The 13,709-nt window shown below is 49.3% G+C and overlaps 1 protein-coding gene across 2 annotated transcripts in view; it reads left to right on the top strand.

Annotated features, from left to right (window-relative positions):
• Positions 1–9,906: 9,906 nt before the first annotated feature.
• Positions 9,907–13,709, top strand: part of COL13A1 (collagen type XIII alpha 1 chain) — a gene marked incomplete at its 3' end in the record, with an annotated part of 88,464 nt that continues 84,661 nt past the window's right edge. For both annotated transcript variants that reach the window (XM_082286452.1, XM_082286451.1), the window contains exon 1: positions 9,907–10,281. In XM_082286452.1, coding sequence (XP_082142578.1) covers positions 9,979–10,281 — 303 coding nt within the window. In that variant the 5' untranslated portion in view covers positions 9,907–9,978. The remainder of the gene's footprint in view (positions 10,282–13,709) is intronic.

The raw sequence follows: 13,709 nt of genomic DNA, 5'->3' as shown, positions 1-13,709 counted from the left end.
CTGCTGCAGATGATGGGCATCTTCCAGTGCTGATTCCCTGCAAGTGGTCAGCCCCTGGCATTGTGCCGGCCTGTGAGATACAGTTTCTGTGTCAGTCTGAGCTGCTATTCCCACCAGCTCCCCAAGCTGGACATGTGGAACAGCGCAACTTGGAGACCTGCTCCCAGCCACATTTGGGGGCTCCCTCAGGGCACTTGCCACCTTGCCTCACTAGTGCCTAACAAAGCAAGTGACTGCTCAGGCTTTTTGCTGACAATGGCAGCATTTTAACACCCCGTGGCTGTCAGCAATGTTAGCGTCCCATGCATAGCGTTCCACTGGCCATACTCTGGCTGTAACCTAAACCAGCCTTGAATGTATCCTTGATTCTGTCCTGGCAGGAGACTAGAGAATCCAAATCCAAAAGCAGCATGGCATTTGCTTTCTTTAAATTGTTTTTGATTTGGGGTAGTGTTAAATAGGTTGACCAAGCCTAGCAGAGAGAGTCACCCTTGGAAAAGACAACCTGAAAGGACTTTCCCAGGAAGACCAATTCCAAATCTGGCAGTTATAAAGCTGCTGCAGCTGTTGGATAGGCTTCTAGGAAAAACAACAGGACAGCAGGGCAGAGCTGACAGCTGAACTGGTACAGGTGACAAAAAGTGATGCTGCCTCACCAGGGACTGAAGCGACCATTAGCCTCTCATAGGGTGTAAAAAATCAAATTGCATGCCAGAGCATGCTTTGCACAAAGGTGATTGGGACCTGAATGCACTGGGATATCTGCTGGTGAGTGCAACTGGATTTTCCATCTGGAAGGCATGACTGTCTGGCCTAGAAGCCAATTTAAAGTACAAATTGGATCTGGCTGTTTGTCAGAGTCTCCTCCTCAAAATGCAATAAGGACAGGGTGGTTATATAATGTAAACCATTCTTGGTAATTTAGTGGTCCTGAAACAACAAACAAGCCAAGGAGGGAAAAACTGTTTTGTAGAATTCAAAGCCAAAGGAGTTCGGCTGAGGAATTCAGTCCACATGATCCGGCAGAGATGTGTGCTGCTATTCCTGTACGTCTTGAAAGGAAGCTGCCACCAGATCCTCTGCTATTTTCTGTCCACGGGGCCCTACTGATAGGCGTGATATTTCAGCCTCTGCGCTAAACCCCCGTGCTCCAAATATGCAGGGACAGTTGTGTGCAGAGCCAAGCAGTGTTCCCCACTGCTGGGGCACCAGTGGGAGGCAGCTCCTTCCTCACCAACACGTAGCAGAGCCCTCAGGGAGGGCAAACCTCTGTGGATAAACATGGGTTGTGGTGGCTTTGCCCTGACCCATTGCAACATCCACGGACACAGGCAGGATGGCCAGTTCAGAAATAATTTCTTCACCTAAAGGGTTTCCAAGCATTGGAACGAGCTGCCCAAGGAGTGGTGGAGTCACCATTCCTGGAGGTTTTCAAGGAATGACTGAATGTGTCATTTAGTGTTATGGTTTTGTCAACAAAGAGGTGATTGGACAAAGGTTAGACTCCATAATCTTGGAGATCTTTTCCAACCTGAATGATTCCAGGATTAGCAAAGTGCATGGTGGGCAGCAGTCCCCACAAACAAAGGGTTCCATGCTGTCTCCCTGCTGACCCCTCTTAAAGCAGAGTAGTTTATTTTAATCACTTACTGGTAGCAGCATACAGCCAAATTAAAGACAAATGTATTTTGAGCCTGAAGGAAGTGAACCACCATTTCAGGCTGATGTCCTTCAAGGGCTATTGCAAGGGTCTGTTTACTACTTAATATTGATCTAGTAATTATATATGCTTTACTTCCCGCTGTTTGTAATCAGCAACAGGCCTCTCAAACTTGAAGCAGGTACGGAGCATGCACACGAAGTGGACAGTACTGACTTCCTGAGAAGAAAGAGGAAGAATGTTACAATGCATCAAGATGCGATTTCAGATGCCTGAGGTAAAAAAGGAGTGCTTTGCTTAGCCATGTGGATAGTGAGTTTTGTGGTCAGAGGACCCAGCTCTCCCCTGTTCTCAATGGGACCTGTCACAATGGATTCCCTTCTTCTGGACTGGCATAAATCTAGAGTGACTACACTGACGTCAAGCTGGCATGAGACCTAAGAGGCAAAGGAACCTAAAAAGAGCTTTTTTTTCCATTGACCTTAATGAGTCCCAAATGAGAAGGATTGGACCCTTTCTCTTCAAACAAGTTTGTTTATTGGCACTCAGCTTCAGACAGGCCCCTTGGGTGCCCAGCCTGATGGAGATGCTACATCCTGGAATGCTGCAGCCATTGTGTGAACTGGTCTTGCCATGTGTGTCTTTGGGATAGAAAAGCATCTTTCCATAGTTCCCCTGTGATGCTGCTAAAAGGAGGTAAGCCCCCGGTGGCAGTTAAAAACCCAACAAGCTGGAAGAGACTCCGTAAATGGCTGAAGGTTTACTGATAGAGCTGCTTTTAATAAAGCAGGTTAACTACCCTGCCAGTGAGGATTTACATCAGGTGCTATGAAGGCAATGGTGGTGGGAGGGAAAACCCTGACATGGAGCCATGCTGCTCTCTGAAACCATTGATCTGCTCCCAGGCTCACATCCTTCCTGCTTCACTTTGCTTTCCTCTCCCTCACACTGGAGTGTGGGGGTGACTCCTGGGGAGCTGTGGTGTGGGAAGCAGAGGGCATGAGTGAGGGCTTTGCCCTGTGCAGGGGAAACAGTGTCATTGCTGGACATTAGCAGTGCTCCTTGTCTCCTGGCTTTCCTCTGTGAGTAGTTTCCAGGGAAATTGAACCGACTCCGCTCCATTAGCCACTAGCCTCTCATCCGCTGGGCCTGTCTTTTGCATTACGATGGAGCAGAGCAGCTCTGCGCACTGCTGTCAGGGTCTGAATCAGCTTTGATAAAAGACCAAGTGTTGGAAGGAGAGGAAGTATTTACGTAAAGTTGTTTTCAATTTCCTGAGCTTGCTGTATCCATTCTCCTTCACTTCTGGATTCCAAAACAATCAGTCTTCTGGGGGAGCCTTGCTTCATTATTTTTGCTTCCCCCAGTGCAGTTGACACTTAGTCTGGGTTTCCCAATCCTCCCAGCTCTGGTTCATTAACTTCAAAGTTCATACAAAGCTGCTGTGGGTTTCCCGGCTGCTTGTGCAGGGATACGTGCCTGCCCCGGCACTGCAGGGTTTGGTTTTCTTAGACAGAGCTGTGACACAGCTCTGCCTCCCTCCCCTATGCACGCAGCATCTTGTCGGCCCCGGGCTGGACCCAAGATTTTGGTCCTTCTGGCTCACCCTATAGGGTCTTCAGCCTACAGATGTTGACTGGTTGTCCCAGGCTGGTGGCAGCTTGAGCCTGATCTGCATCTGCCAAAGCTGAAGAGATAGGGTTTTCTTAGTGATGGGTGTAGAAATAGGTAGTGGAGGATTAATGGGAACCCTGTGCGTGGCAGAGGTGAGGGGGAGGCAGGAGGAGGGTGGGCTTTGGGGTGGATGGAATAGCCCAGCTGTGCAGCAAGGCTGAAGGCATTCAGCAGTAGCTTCTCACTGAACTGTTTAATGGTAAATCTAAATGCAAATCAGTGCTCTGGCTTATCAATCCCACACGTGCCAATGCACCGAGGCGAGAGCCCAGGCATACAAGTAACTAACTGAGCATACAATGACTGAGCTTGGTTTTAATAGAGGGAGGTTTTCTGCTCAGCAAGGGGCCGAGGGAGTTGCTGTTGGGAACAGAGGAGCTTTTCCTCAGAGCCCCAGCCCTGTGATGGAGAATGTTGTGCCCTGATGATTTAATGCATGAAAATCTCACCCTTATTTTCCCACCTGGATGAGAAGATTTTGAGTGTTGAGTCTCTTTGCTACAGCTAAGGCTTTGTACTGCTCTAGCTGTGCTGAGAGCCTGTAGTAATGCTCTGCACCTGGGATTTCCCAGGTTCACCAAAACAGTGAGTTTCCAAAGCAGCTCTCCCGGTGTAGGCACATCTCTGTTCTGCGCAAAACCCATCTCCCACAGGCTGCTGTGGGAATTCTGAGGCTTGCAAGATACTGGGGAATAGTGTGGCAGGGGTGGAGGCTTTTTCTTGTCTTATTTGTAGCAATGTTGTTCGTTAATTTAACTTCTCTTTCCCACCCAGGCTCTGCAAGAACCAAGATAACAGCAAAAAACAAGCTAGCAGAGATGACCATCTCTGCAGACTCCAATGGCACTGAAAACTAAAAATCAGCTCCAAACAAGGAAGAAAAAGCCCAGCAACAAAAAACCCCCAAACAACTGCTGAAAAGAAGTAAAACTTCTTCCTGTGAAATGCCTCTTGTCCATGAAGTTCTTCTGCTGTGAGATGAAAGTTCCTCCATGAAGAAGGGTGCAGAGCCTGGTTTGCTCAGAGCCATTTCCCTCGTCATCTGAACAAAAGGTGAGAGGTTAGTTGAAAACAAAAGGACAAGCGTGGGCAGCTTAAGTGTGTGTCCACCACTTGCTGTCTTGCACTCTCCTCTGGCAGAGCCTTCCCTCTGCAGGGTGTGTGGGAGAAGGAGTGGCCCCAAACTGTGCAAAACCTGTGTTTGCTCCATCCTTCCTTGGAAGCTCTGACCCAACCTCTGCAGGAGCTGCTGGTGGCCAGGCTCCCACCCTGGACACAGCTCAGCTCTGTTTGATTGTTCTCACACAGCTCTGGGGACAGGTTCCCACCACTGCAGCTGCACGAAGCAAGTTTGGCTTTGATGGGAGGGAGGCAACAATGAGCTTAGGCATTTTAGGGTTATGAAAATATAAAGCCCTAACCAGATACTGCTAACTTTGCTTCTTTCTTACTTCCCTTGCTGCTACCAGTGCTAGGAGTTCATATTGTGCAGTGAGCCCCTTTGTTTTGTAGGAGACCAAGTGATTGAAAACAGCCATGATATTACTATGCACGGACAGTACATTTTTTCCATGTATTTTCATAACCCTTCTCCCAAAGGACCAAATGTGTCTTTATTCTATAACTCCACAATGAGTTAGAGCAGCTCCTCAGGCGGGAATTGTTCTGCTCCATAGGCTACTTAATACTTCCTATAAACAAATACCAAATTAGGTAGGTAATACTCAGTATTCCTGACCTTACTTGCAAAGTATGTGTAACTGCATCTCAGAGAGACAAGGGCGGAGATACCTGTTGTGAACCTGAGGTTAAAGATGACAAAATACTTGTTGTGGGTTTTGGTTTTTTTTTTCTGTTTTAGTTTTTGGAGTTGTTTGTTGGCTTTAGTTTTATTTTAATAAAAAGCAAGGGTATTTGTATGTGTAAAACTGCATGTACCGTGAAAGAAATGCAGGGAAGCTTTGGTCTCAGACATCTCTTCTAGGTTAGGCATCTCTTGTACCTAAGGCAAAGTTTATCTAGTTGAGAATGGAGTTTCATGGTAACGCCATGGGTTATATTTTTAAGTATGCATGTGCATGCTTGCTTTTTGTTCCCTAGTTAACACTGTGTAATTTTCTATATATTGTCTAAATTTAAGTCATGACATCAAGAATCCACATCAGAGCAGGACCCCTTGGTCCTTCAGAGTCCCTGGCATGGGAGGTTTCCACTCTGCTTGCTGTTTGAGAGCCAGCTGCTTGGAGCAGACAGGACACTGTGGGAACCCCAGACCTTGCCTACTCTGTGGGGCCAGTGGTAGTTGCTGCCAAACTGTTGTGGAGGTGACATTGTCCCACTACAAGCCTGGCAGCCTCTGTGATATAGAGCAGCTGAGGACATGGGAAGGTCCATGACCAGGAAAGAAAACAAAACCCCAAATCTCTCTGCCCCAGTATCCCATTTGTGTGAGTGTTCTGACCTTTTGTCACAAGGACTCTGAAAGCTGATGTGAGTTTTTCTATTCCCCCATTGCTGTTCCCCCCCCTAAGACATTCTACTCTCACTGCCTTGCCTTGGAGGGATGTGGCTGCGCTTGCCTCAGCCCCTTGCAGTGCTCCATATGAGCAGCATTTTGCAAAGGGATGGTCTGCAGACCATATACTTCCACTTGCAAGAATTTTCCCCCCTTTGTTTTGTTACCCTTCTTCCTCCTCTCTTCTCCGCTCAGAAAACATCTGTTTCCAGATGTTGTTCTTGAGTCTAATAAATGCAGCGAAAGGCCTTGAGTTAATATATTTACAATAGCTGGAGATGTCGGCTGCTAGTTAATGGCTTGTTTGAGCACACCAAGACCCCCGTGTTTCCCTTTAGAGGGAAAGGAGGAGAACAGAAAGAAAAAGAGAGCTGGGGTGGAGTGTTTCTTGCTAGTAAATGGTCTGGAAAGGGGAGGATTATTGGTGGGATCGAGCACATGGCCATCTCCAGGCAGTTGGCTTCAATTTCCAGTTAGTGACAGGAAGGACACATTATTTTTTTTAATGGAAGGTTGTGTTTAAAGTGAAGGAAGGTGAAGAAAGCCTTGCTGCTGTTATCGGTCCCTTTTCAGGTGGAAGACCTGTTGCAGATACCTCGCTGGCTTGAACTGTGCTCATGGAAGCAAGAACCTCATCCATGCCCAGCTCTATCCATTTCTGGCCTGTGGCATGGAGTGGTTCATGCCCACAGTACCTACCTCGGGTCACGGGGGGGTTTATGGTCTATTGCAATGAGACCACATTGTGTCCTGTGAGGAACCCCCACGTATTGCACTCCTTTGTGAGCACTGTGTGTCTGTCACAGAGCAGCACCAGGCAAACTCTATGAGGTGCTTTGCCCATGTACAAATGTCCCTGAGAAGGACGGAGTGCCAGTGCCACCTCGAGACCGACCAAGCTGGAGTCTTGCCACACCTGCTTGTAACTAATCAACTGACCTAGTGCCATGTGCTAGATGTGAAACTTTTTTCATTGTCCAGAGGAGTTTCAGCTGCTTTGGGAGGTTATGTATGAGTTCTATTTGCTCCAGTTCATTGTATGTTTGTGCTGAGGTCCTTAACTTCCCTGGAGGACCTGTTAGAAGCAGCAGAAGTGTGTGGTTATTGTCCTTGTAAGGAATTTCACCAATCTCCCTGAGGAAAGAGGGATACGGACTCAAGCGCAGTGTATGGAGGGTGTTCTAAGAGTCACCTGTCAGTGAAATCACTCCTGATTGCAAGTGAATATTTGTTTCTACTCGACCAACTTTGAGAGTCGCAAACTTGAAGGAGGACTGGTTTCAGGCCAGCACTCACCTCCTCTGAGGCTGTTGAGAGAGCTGAAGTCTGGGCTCAGCTCAAGGAGTGCTGAGATGATTCCACGTGCCAGGCCTCTCTCTGGAGGCAGCTTTTTTGTTGAGCAGTGTTGCAGACTCGACATGCACAGTTGGCTTAGGTTTGTGGCTAAATTACTCCATCTCTATTGGCATGGGATGATAGGGCTCCTTAATGCCTCATGGACAGAAAAATTACCCTCCAGCACATCTGCAGCTAAGGCTTCTGCATGAAACCCGTCTGAGTGCAGCTCCCTAGCCTGCAGTGACTATGACATACCCTCTAAATGAGCTGATCAGCTGGAGAGGGGCTGGCGGGGAAGCAGGAAAAGGCACTTATAGAGTCATTCAGGTGATGCTCATGTCTGGACAGCAGGATCTGTATCAAAAATCAGTGCAAAAGAGCAGAGAGCTCTTCCCAGCCAGTGTGGCGAAATGAGATGTAGACACCCAGCAGATTTCCATTTTTAGCTTAGAGGGTGTGTTTTTGTGATTTCAGTGCTTAAGTTGGTATAAAGGGGGGAAAGAGAGACAGCCTTAGGTGAAACTTTGTGTAATGCAGACAGGTAGCTGCAGTCATCAGTAGCTCAACCCCAGTCTTTAGGTAGTGTGCTGCAGCACTCTCTAGGACACTCAGCACCAGTTGCTAACTGGTATTTTCCCGAGTAGATCTCTGTTTCTCAAACACTGTATCATCAGCCTCTAAGCATCTCCCTTTCATTTCTTGCTGTCCACTTATTTGCTGTGATTGCAGGTGGTATCTTGGGTAACTCCCATGGACTGTGGTTTACCTCTGGCAGAGCCACAGCCTCAAAGACTTACTTTCCTTTTGTAAAGAAATAGGCTGCTAACACAGGGAGAGACTGGGCAGGGGGTAGGAGACCGGGTGGCTACACCTCTTAAATGAATAGACACCCTTTCTGTGCCGGGTCTGTGGGTTACACATCTCATATGAAAAACTGTTGAAAGGCTGCAGCCATCAGAGAGGTGTTTTCCATGCGTGCCAGAACAGCAATGCAAATTTGAGCAGTGAGATGACAAGAAACCCACTAAAAGAAATAAAGAAAGGATTTCCTGCCTTGCAGACGCTAAAACCCCATTTTGGGAAGTGAGTGGCTGTGAAAGGCAAGAGGCCATTCAAAGAATTGGGGCTGTGTGCTACCGGGCCCTCCGAGGGTTTGTCTGGTGGAGGGGAAACAGCTCGTGCTCGTGTTAACCTGCTCCCAGAAGGTCTATTTCTTCCAGCCCTCTGAAACAGAGACCAGGCCAGAGATGAATATGCATTTTCTCTGCAGTTAATTTCCAGCACAGACTGCACGCAAAATCTTCATTTAAAACGTGTAAATGACAGCGAAAGAGCCACAAGGGAGCCAGATTTTAAGAGACCAATTTGCCGCCTGGCTCTTAATGACTGTGCACCATGGTGAGCCCTGTGCTGCTTCACTGCTGAGTGTGCTCAAGGAGAGGATGAAAGAACGGACAGACAGACAGGCAGGGGCTCAGCAGAGCCTACATGTCACCCTGGAGGATAAAATATTGTATGTTATGCTCAGAAAAACTGGGAGAGGTGGCCCTCCCTTGCTCCTGAAGAACAGAAGGAGGCTTTGTTTCCCAGACGCATGGCTTGGAGCTGCCCTACGGCACGTTTTGGGGAGACTGCTCCCTGCCCAAGGGGGTTGTCTGTCTGGTGCCCTGTGCCTGGTGGGACACGGATATGATGGGAAGTTCTGCTTCAATAGAGGGCCTCAGCAGATTAGTTCCTCTGAACACCCTGGGCAGGCTGTACCCCCAAACCAAGCCCCAAATGTTCCCCTCTTGCACTGCAGCTTGCCCGCCTGGGGTGTTTCTCCCTGCTGCCCTCTGCTTGCAGAGCCCTCAGCTGCCAGCTCTTGTTTCCAGATGTTTCCATCTACTTCTTGCCCTGCCTGACTGCTCTCCTCAAAATATTGGGGTCCAAATACCCCACTGCTGGTGCCTGAGGGCTGCCCCAGGATCTGCGTGGGGGACGCGACAGCCCATTTGTACCACCCCATAAAGTGCTCTCGGCTGCCTGGAGGAAAGGAGGACGCAGGCTGTTGTGAGCCCAGCCTCTGCTTTACAATCTCTTTCCTGCCTCTATAAATAACCTCGGCGAGAGTCACTTCAAAGGGAAGAGCTGGCGGCGGAGAGGTGGTTTGGGGACCGAGCAGGACAGGGGCGTCCCACTGCCCGATCCCACCCCGGCGCTTTGCATAAATAAATAAATCATGCAGCAAGGGAGAGGTGGAGAGAGAGGGCGAGCAGAGGAGGTTACTTTGGGAAGCCGCGCAGCTCGCTCATCCCAGCCCCGTAGTTCGGAGGGAGTGTGTCATGTTACAGGGGAGCCACGATCAGCCAGAGCACAACGTCGCCGGAGCAGCTGAGAATTACCTCTCTCTAATGGGGACTTTCATGTGCGAGCTCCTGGCCAGTCTGCGAAGGAACTGAAACTGACAGCTTAGAAAGAATCAAAAACCTATCAGCGAACCAAAAGACTGAAATACAGGAGGAAAAAAAAAAAAAATCTTGATCAGATTATTTTTTTCCCCTCGCACTCTTTGCTGCAGTTGGATCCTTTTTTTCTGCACCCCTTTTGTGTGTGTGGTTTGTTTTTGTTTTTTAAAGACACCCCCCCCCCCCCATCCACTTTTGTCATTATTGCTGTCACTTGTGATTTGCTGGCACTGGGATCCCCTTGGACGTTCTTTTCTATGCCTTCTGGATTGTGCTTCTTGGAGTAGGAGTGAAGCTTTATTTATTCTATTTATTTATTTATTGTTTCTCAGGACAGGGAGGGAATGTTGGAGGAGAAGAACTGGAAAGGCGTCGACGAAGCAGCTTTTGACAGGGGGTGTGTGGCTCCCCCCAGGACCGGCGATGGGGAGAGATGCTGCCGCCTCCCTCTCCTGCTGGGCTCGGGGCTGCCCGGCGTCTCCCTCCTTTCTCTGGTGCTGAGCCTCCTGCTGTACTTTCGGACCTCCGATCTACAGTCCCGGGTGTCCCACTTGGAAGCGGACAGACCCACACAGCTCCCTGCCTGGCTCTCAGCAGACCAAATGGAGACAGCTATTTTGGGAAGAGTTGACCAACTGCTCAATGAGGTCGGTGTTCTTTCATTTGCACGTATAGTGTGCAGTATTACAGATTTTAGGCATATGCATGCTTGCCTAGTCACGTTATCCATTATTTTTCCCTTCCTTAAAAATGTATCTCTGCACAAGTGATGCTGCAGCTAGGCTGAATTCCCTGTTCCTTTAGGTCCCTCCCACCTCTCAAACTTGCTTGGTATTTACTTCTGTCTTCTCAGCCCACGCTGTAGCTGAAACCTGCACTTTGCAAAGAGGAAAGCCTCATCCCTGGTCCTGGCAGGGAGGCAAAAACCTCCAGCCCTTCTGTTCAGGAGTCTTGCATACTGAAGGAGTTAGAATTAGAGCTAGAGGTTAAACCTGGGGATTCAACGTGGGTTTGAGCCCCAGGAGAGGGACAGGCATGGCATGTCGCAGCTGGCATGGCTATGGGAGGAGGTAATTGCCAACACACTGGTGTTGTGATGGGTTGGCATTGCTGCTGTACCAGTCCTGACCCCTCCTACAGCTCCTGCCTCAGGAAAATGAGACACACTGGCATTGCCAGGATGGTTTCTGGTACTGCCAGAGCATCAGTGCAGAGCATATGGCTGTGTTTTACTCACTTGAATCCCATCCAAACTCCACTGGACCCTGTGGGCTCTCTTCTGAGAATGGGGGAGTGTTGCTACTGGCTTCAGCAGATTAAAGAGTGTCCAAAAGTGCAGATTATTGTTGTTGACACCTTTTACTTTGCTGTGTTGATGCTGCTGCAGGCTGTCTGGGTTCCTCTGCTCTGGCTGCAATGAATATTCCTTGCCTTGTTGGGCTTTGAAGTGGTGTTGACATGTGTCCGGGAGCAGATGGTGGCTCATGTCTCTGAACTCTCCAGACAGGTCCCCACTGACCTGTTCCCACAGCTGTAGGAGAGGCTTGGGGGTGAGATTCAGGGCTGGAACCATTTCCACCCACCTCTCCTTTTCTCTGTTTACTCCAGCTTTGGCTTGAGTCATGCTGGAGAGATCCCTAGGGCTAGCCCAAAAACTGTTTGTATCTGAAAAAAATCCCTCATGTGCTGCTATTGCCAAATGAGGCGAGAAATGGGATGATCAGAGTGGTGAGTACTGGGACCTGCCTTGGGCAGTGTTGCCTGGCACCTGGAGTGACCTGGACCCCCTCCTGCTTTCTAGGAGCAGTGAAAGTCTGTGGTGAGGAGTTTAAACCTACAGCTGACAGGCTCCGCTTCTGTTTATGGGTCTTGTGAGAGCAGTCCCTGGATCTGCTGGGGTATGCAGCCAAAAGCCATGAACCTTGAGTTAGCAAACACTGCAGGAGCTGAAGGAGATGGTTTTGAGTTGCCTCTTTGGATGAGGAATAAGGGAAAGACAGGGTCCATGGGGCAAACCCACTTTAAAAAGGGGTTTGGGAGGGCAGAAGCATTGCAAGTGATTGGATCTGTGCCCTGTGGTTGCACTCTCATGCAGGGACTCCTTCCCTGCCACTAGGCAGGGCCTAACGTGCAGCAATCTCTCTGTTGCTGCTGGCATGAATCTGCTGGGAAGTCGAAGTTTATCTCTATCGAGATTTGAGAAGTGCCACAGGATGCCTCCTGGGAGTGGTGCCTGGGGCCGGATGGCCTCGTATCCTGCTGGCTCTGCTGGCAGCGGCACCTTTACACCTTTTTATAGCTCGGCTTAGCGAGGAAATGGGGGTCTCATGATGCCCGTGTGCCCAGTAACACCCCTGTTTTCTGAGCAGCCCCCTCCTGTGCTCTGTGGGGTGGCCACAGTCCCCATTGTAGCCAGTGTGGGGAGCAGCTGTAGGACAGGAACGACTGCTTGAGGGGCCAGCACTTGCTCCTGAGTACCACCAGGGTTACCAGCTCCATCCTGGGCCGCAGCTTCAAAAAGAGCTTGGAGAAAAGTGCTGGAGACTGTGGAGGAGTAGGGATGCCTGGCCCACATCTCCTGTGCCTTTATACTTGTGAAGGTCTGATGCCCATGGGAGAGGAGGGCTCTGTCCCTCGGGGAGGAGACCCTTGCCAACTATGCTGTCCACTTCTGCTAAGCATCTAAACCTCAGACCTCCACACTCAGCCAGAGGCACTGGCGTGGACCAAGCAGCTCGAGGTCCAGGGCAGGGGGCTGCTGGTGGACAGATGGTGGGGTGCCATATGAGGCTTTTGATTAGGAAAGAAAAATCCTTCCGGTCTTCCTTTTCATTAGGTCTGAAGTGGGGCCCTGGACTGACTGGTGAGGGGCAAGGATGGGGAAAAGCAGGGAAGATAAAGGGAACAGGGAGAGGGTGGGAGAAAAAAAAATAAAGAAAGCAAAATAAGTCGTGCTGACCATGACTGGGGGAGAGGGCCTGCAGGTGGGCTTGCTGTGGTGGACGTGAAAGTGGGATATTCATCTCCCCCTGCTCAGACCCTCACTGCCTCTCATTGCCACATCCTCACAGTTTCCTGGTGTTTCAACCTTAATGGGTTTCACAGCTGCCAGCTCAGTGTTATCCATCACAAAATAAAACAGCAAAGCTTTAAAGGAACCCCAGCTTTAGAAGAAGCTGGTTAGGGATGGGTAGGGAGGTGGGAGGGGAGGGGAGTCACAGCACAGGAGCACATTTCTAGCTCTGGTGGCTGTGAAAATCAGCTGGAGGGACATGAAGGAGTGAAGTCTGTGAGGGCTGATAGGTAATGCTCAAAACCTGTACTGCTCTGAGCTGGAGTGTGTAATGCCTTCCAGTCTGGGCCATGACTGTGCCCAGGCATGGCCTGGGTGTTTCCAAGGGTCTGCGAGGGATACCATACAGATTGCACTGAGAAGTGCAAATTGCCAAAGTCCTTTTAGAGGCCTTTCTTCTAGACATGCAAAAATAAAGCAAAGTGGCAGGGAGAGGAGCTGGGTTGATTTGCTTAAGACGTTAATTTCAAGGCAGCTGGTGGGGATGTTTTCTTGATCTTGGAGCGTGGTTTTCAAGCACCCGTGGCTGGCTGTGGCAGTGTTACCATCTCGTCTCAGGAGCAAGGAGAGGGCAGCAGATGCTTTCCTAGAAGCAGCCTGACCAGTGCTTCACTCGCTACTGTGTAAACCTCTGCTTGGTGTAGGTGAGTACCACAGGGGAATTTCTACCAGACTTAAACTGACTAGGTTTGCTTGTAAAAATATCTGTGCAGAATGGGCCAGAAACAGGTAGTACAGGGAGAACTTTAACTCCATGTAGGAATTCGAATTCCTCTGCATTTATGAGGCATCATAAAATCATACAAGGAGCACAAATAAACTCACTACTGGCATTTGCAAGAGAGTCAAAGCTTTCCAAAGAAGAAAACAAGGTCCTTTCCCATGCTGGGTAACATTTGGTGCTGTTTCATTTGCCAGAAACTCATCAGGGTAGAGAACAGGATGGATTCAGTGCTGCTGCAAGGAAAAAAAATCCCAGAATTTGTGAGCTTGTAGAGATAG

The sequence above is a fragment of the Coloeus monedula genome (genome assembly GCF_965178545.1).
Source record: "Coloeus monedula genome assembly, chromosome: 8".
Classification (NCBI taxonomy): Eukaryota; Metazoa; Chordata; class Aves; order Passeriformes; family Corvidae; genus Coloeus; species Coloeus monedula.
Note: the sequence above shows the minus strand (reverse complement) of the source record. Positions and strands in the feature narration are given on the sequence as shown.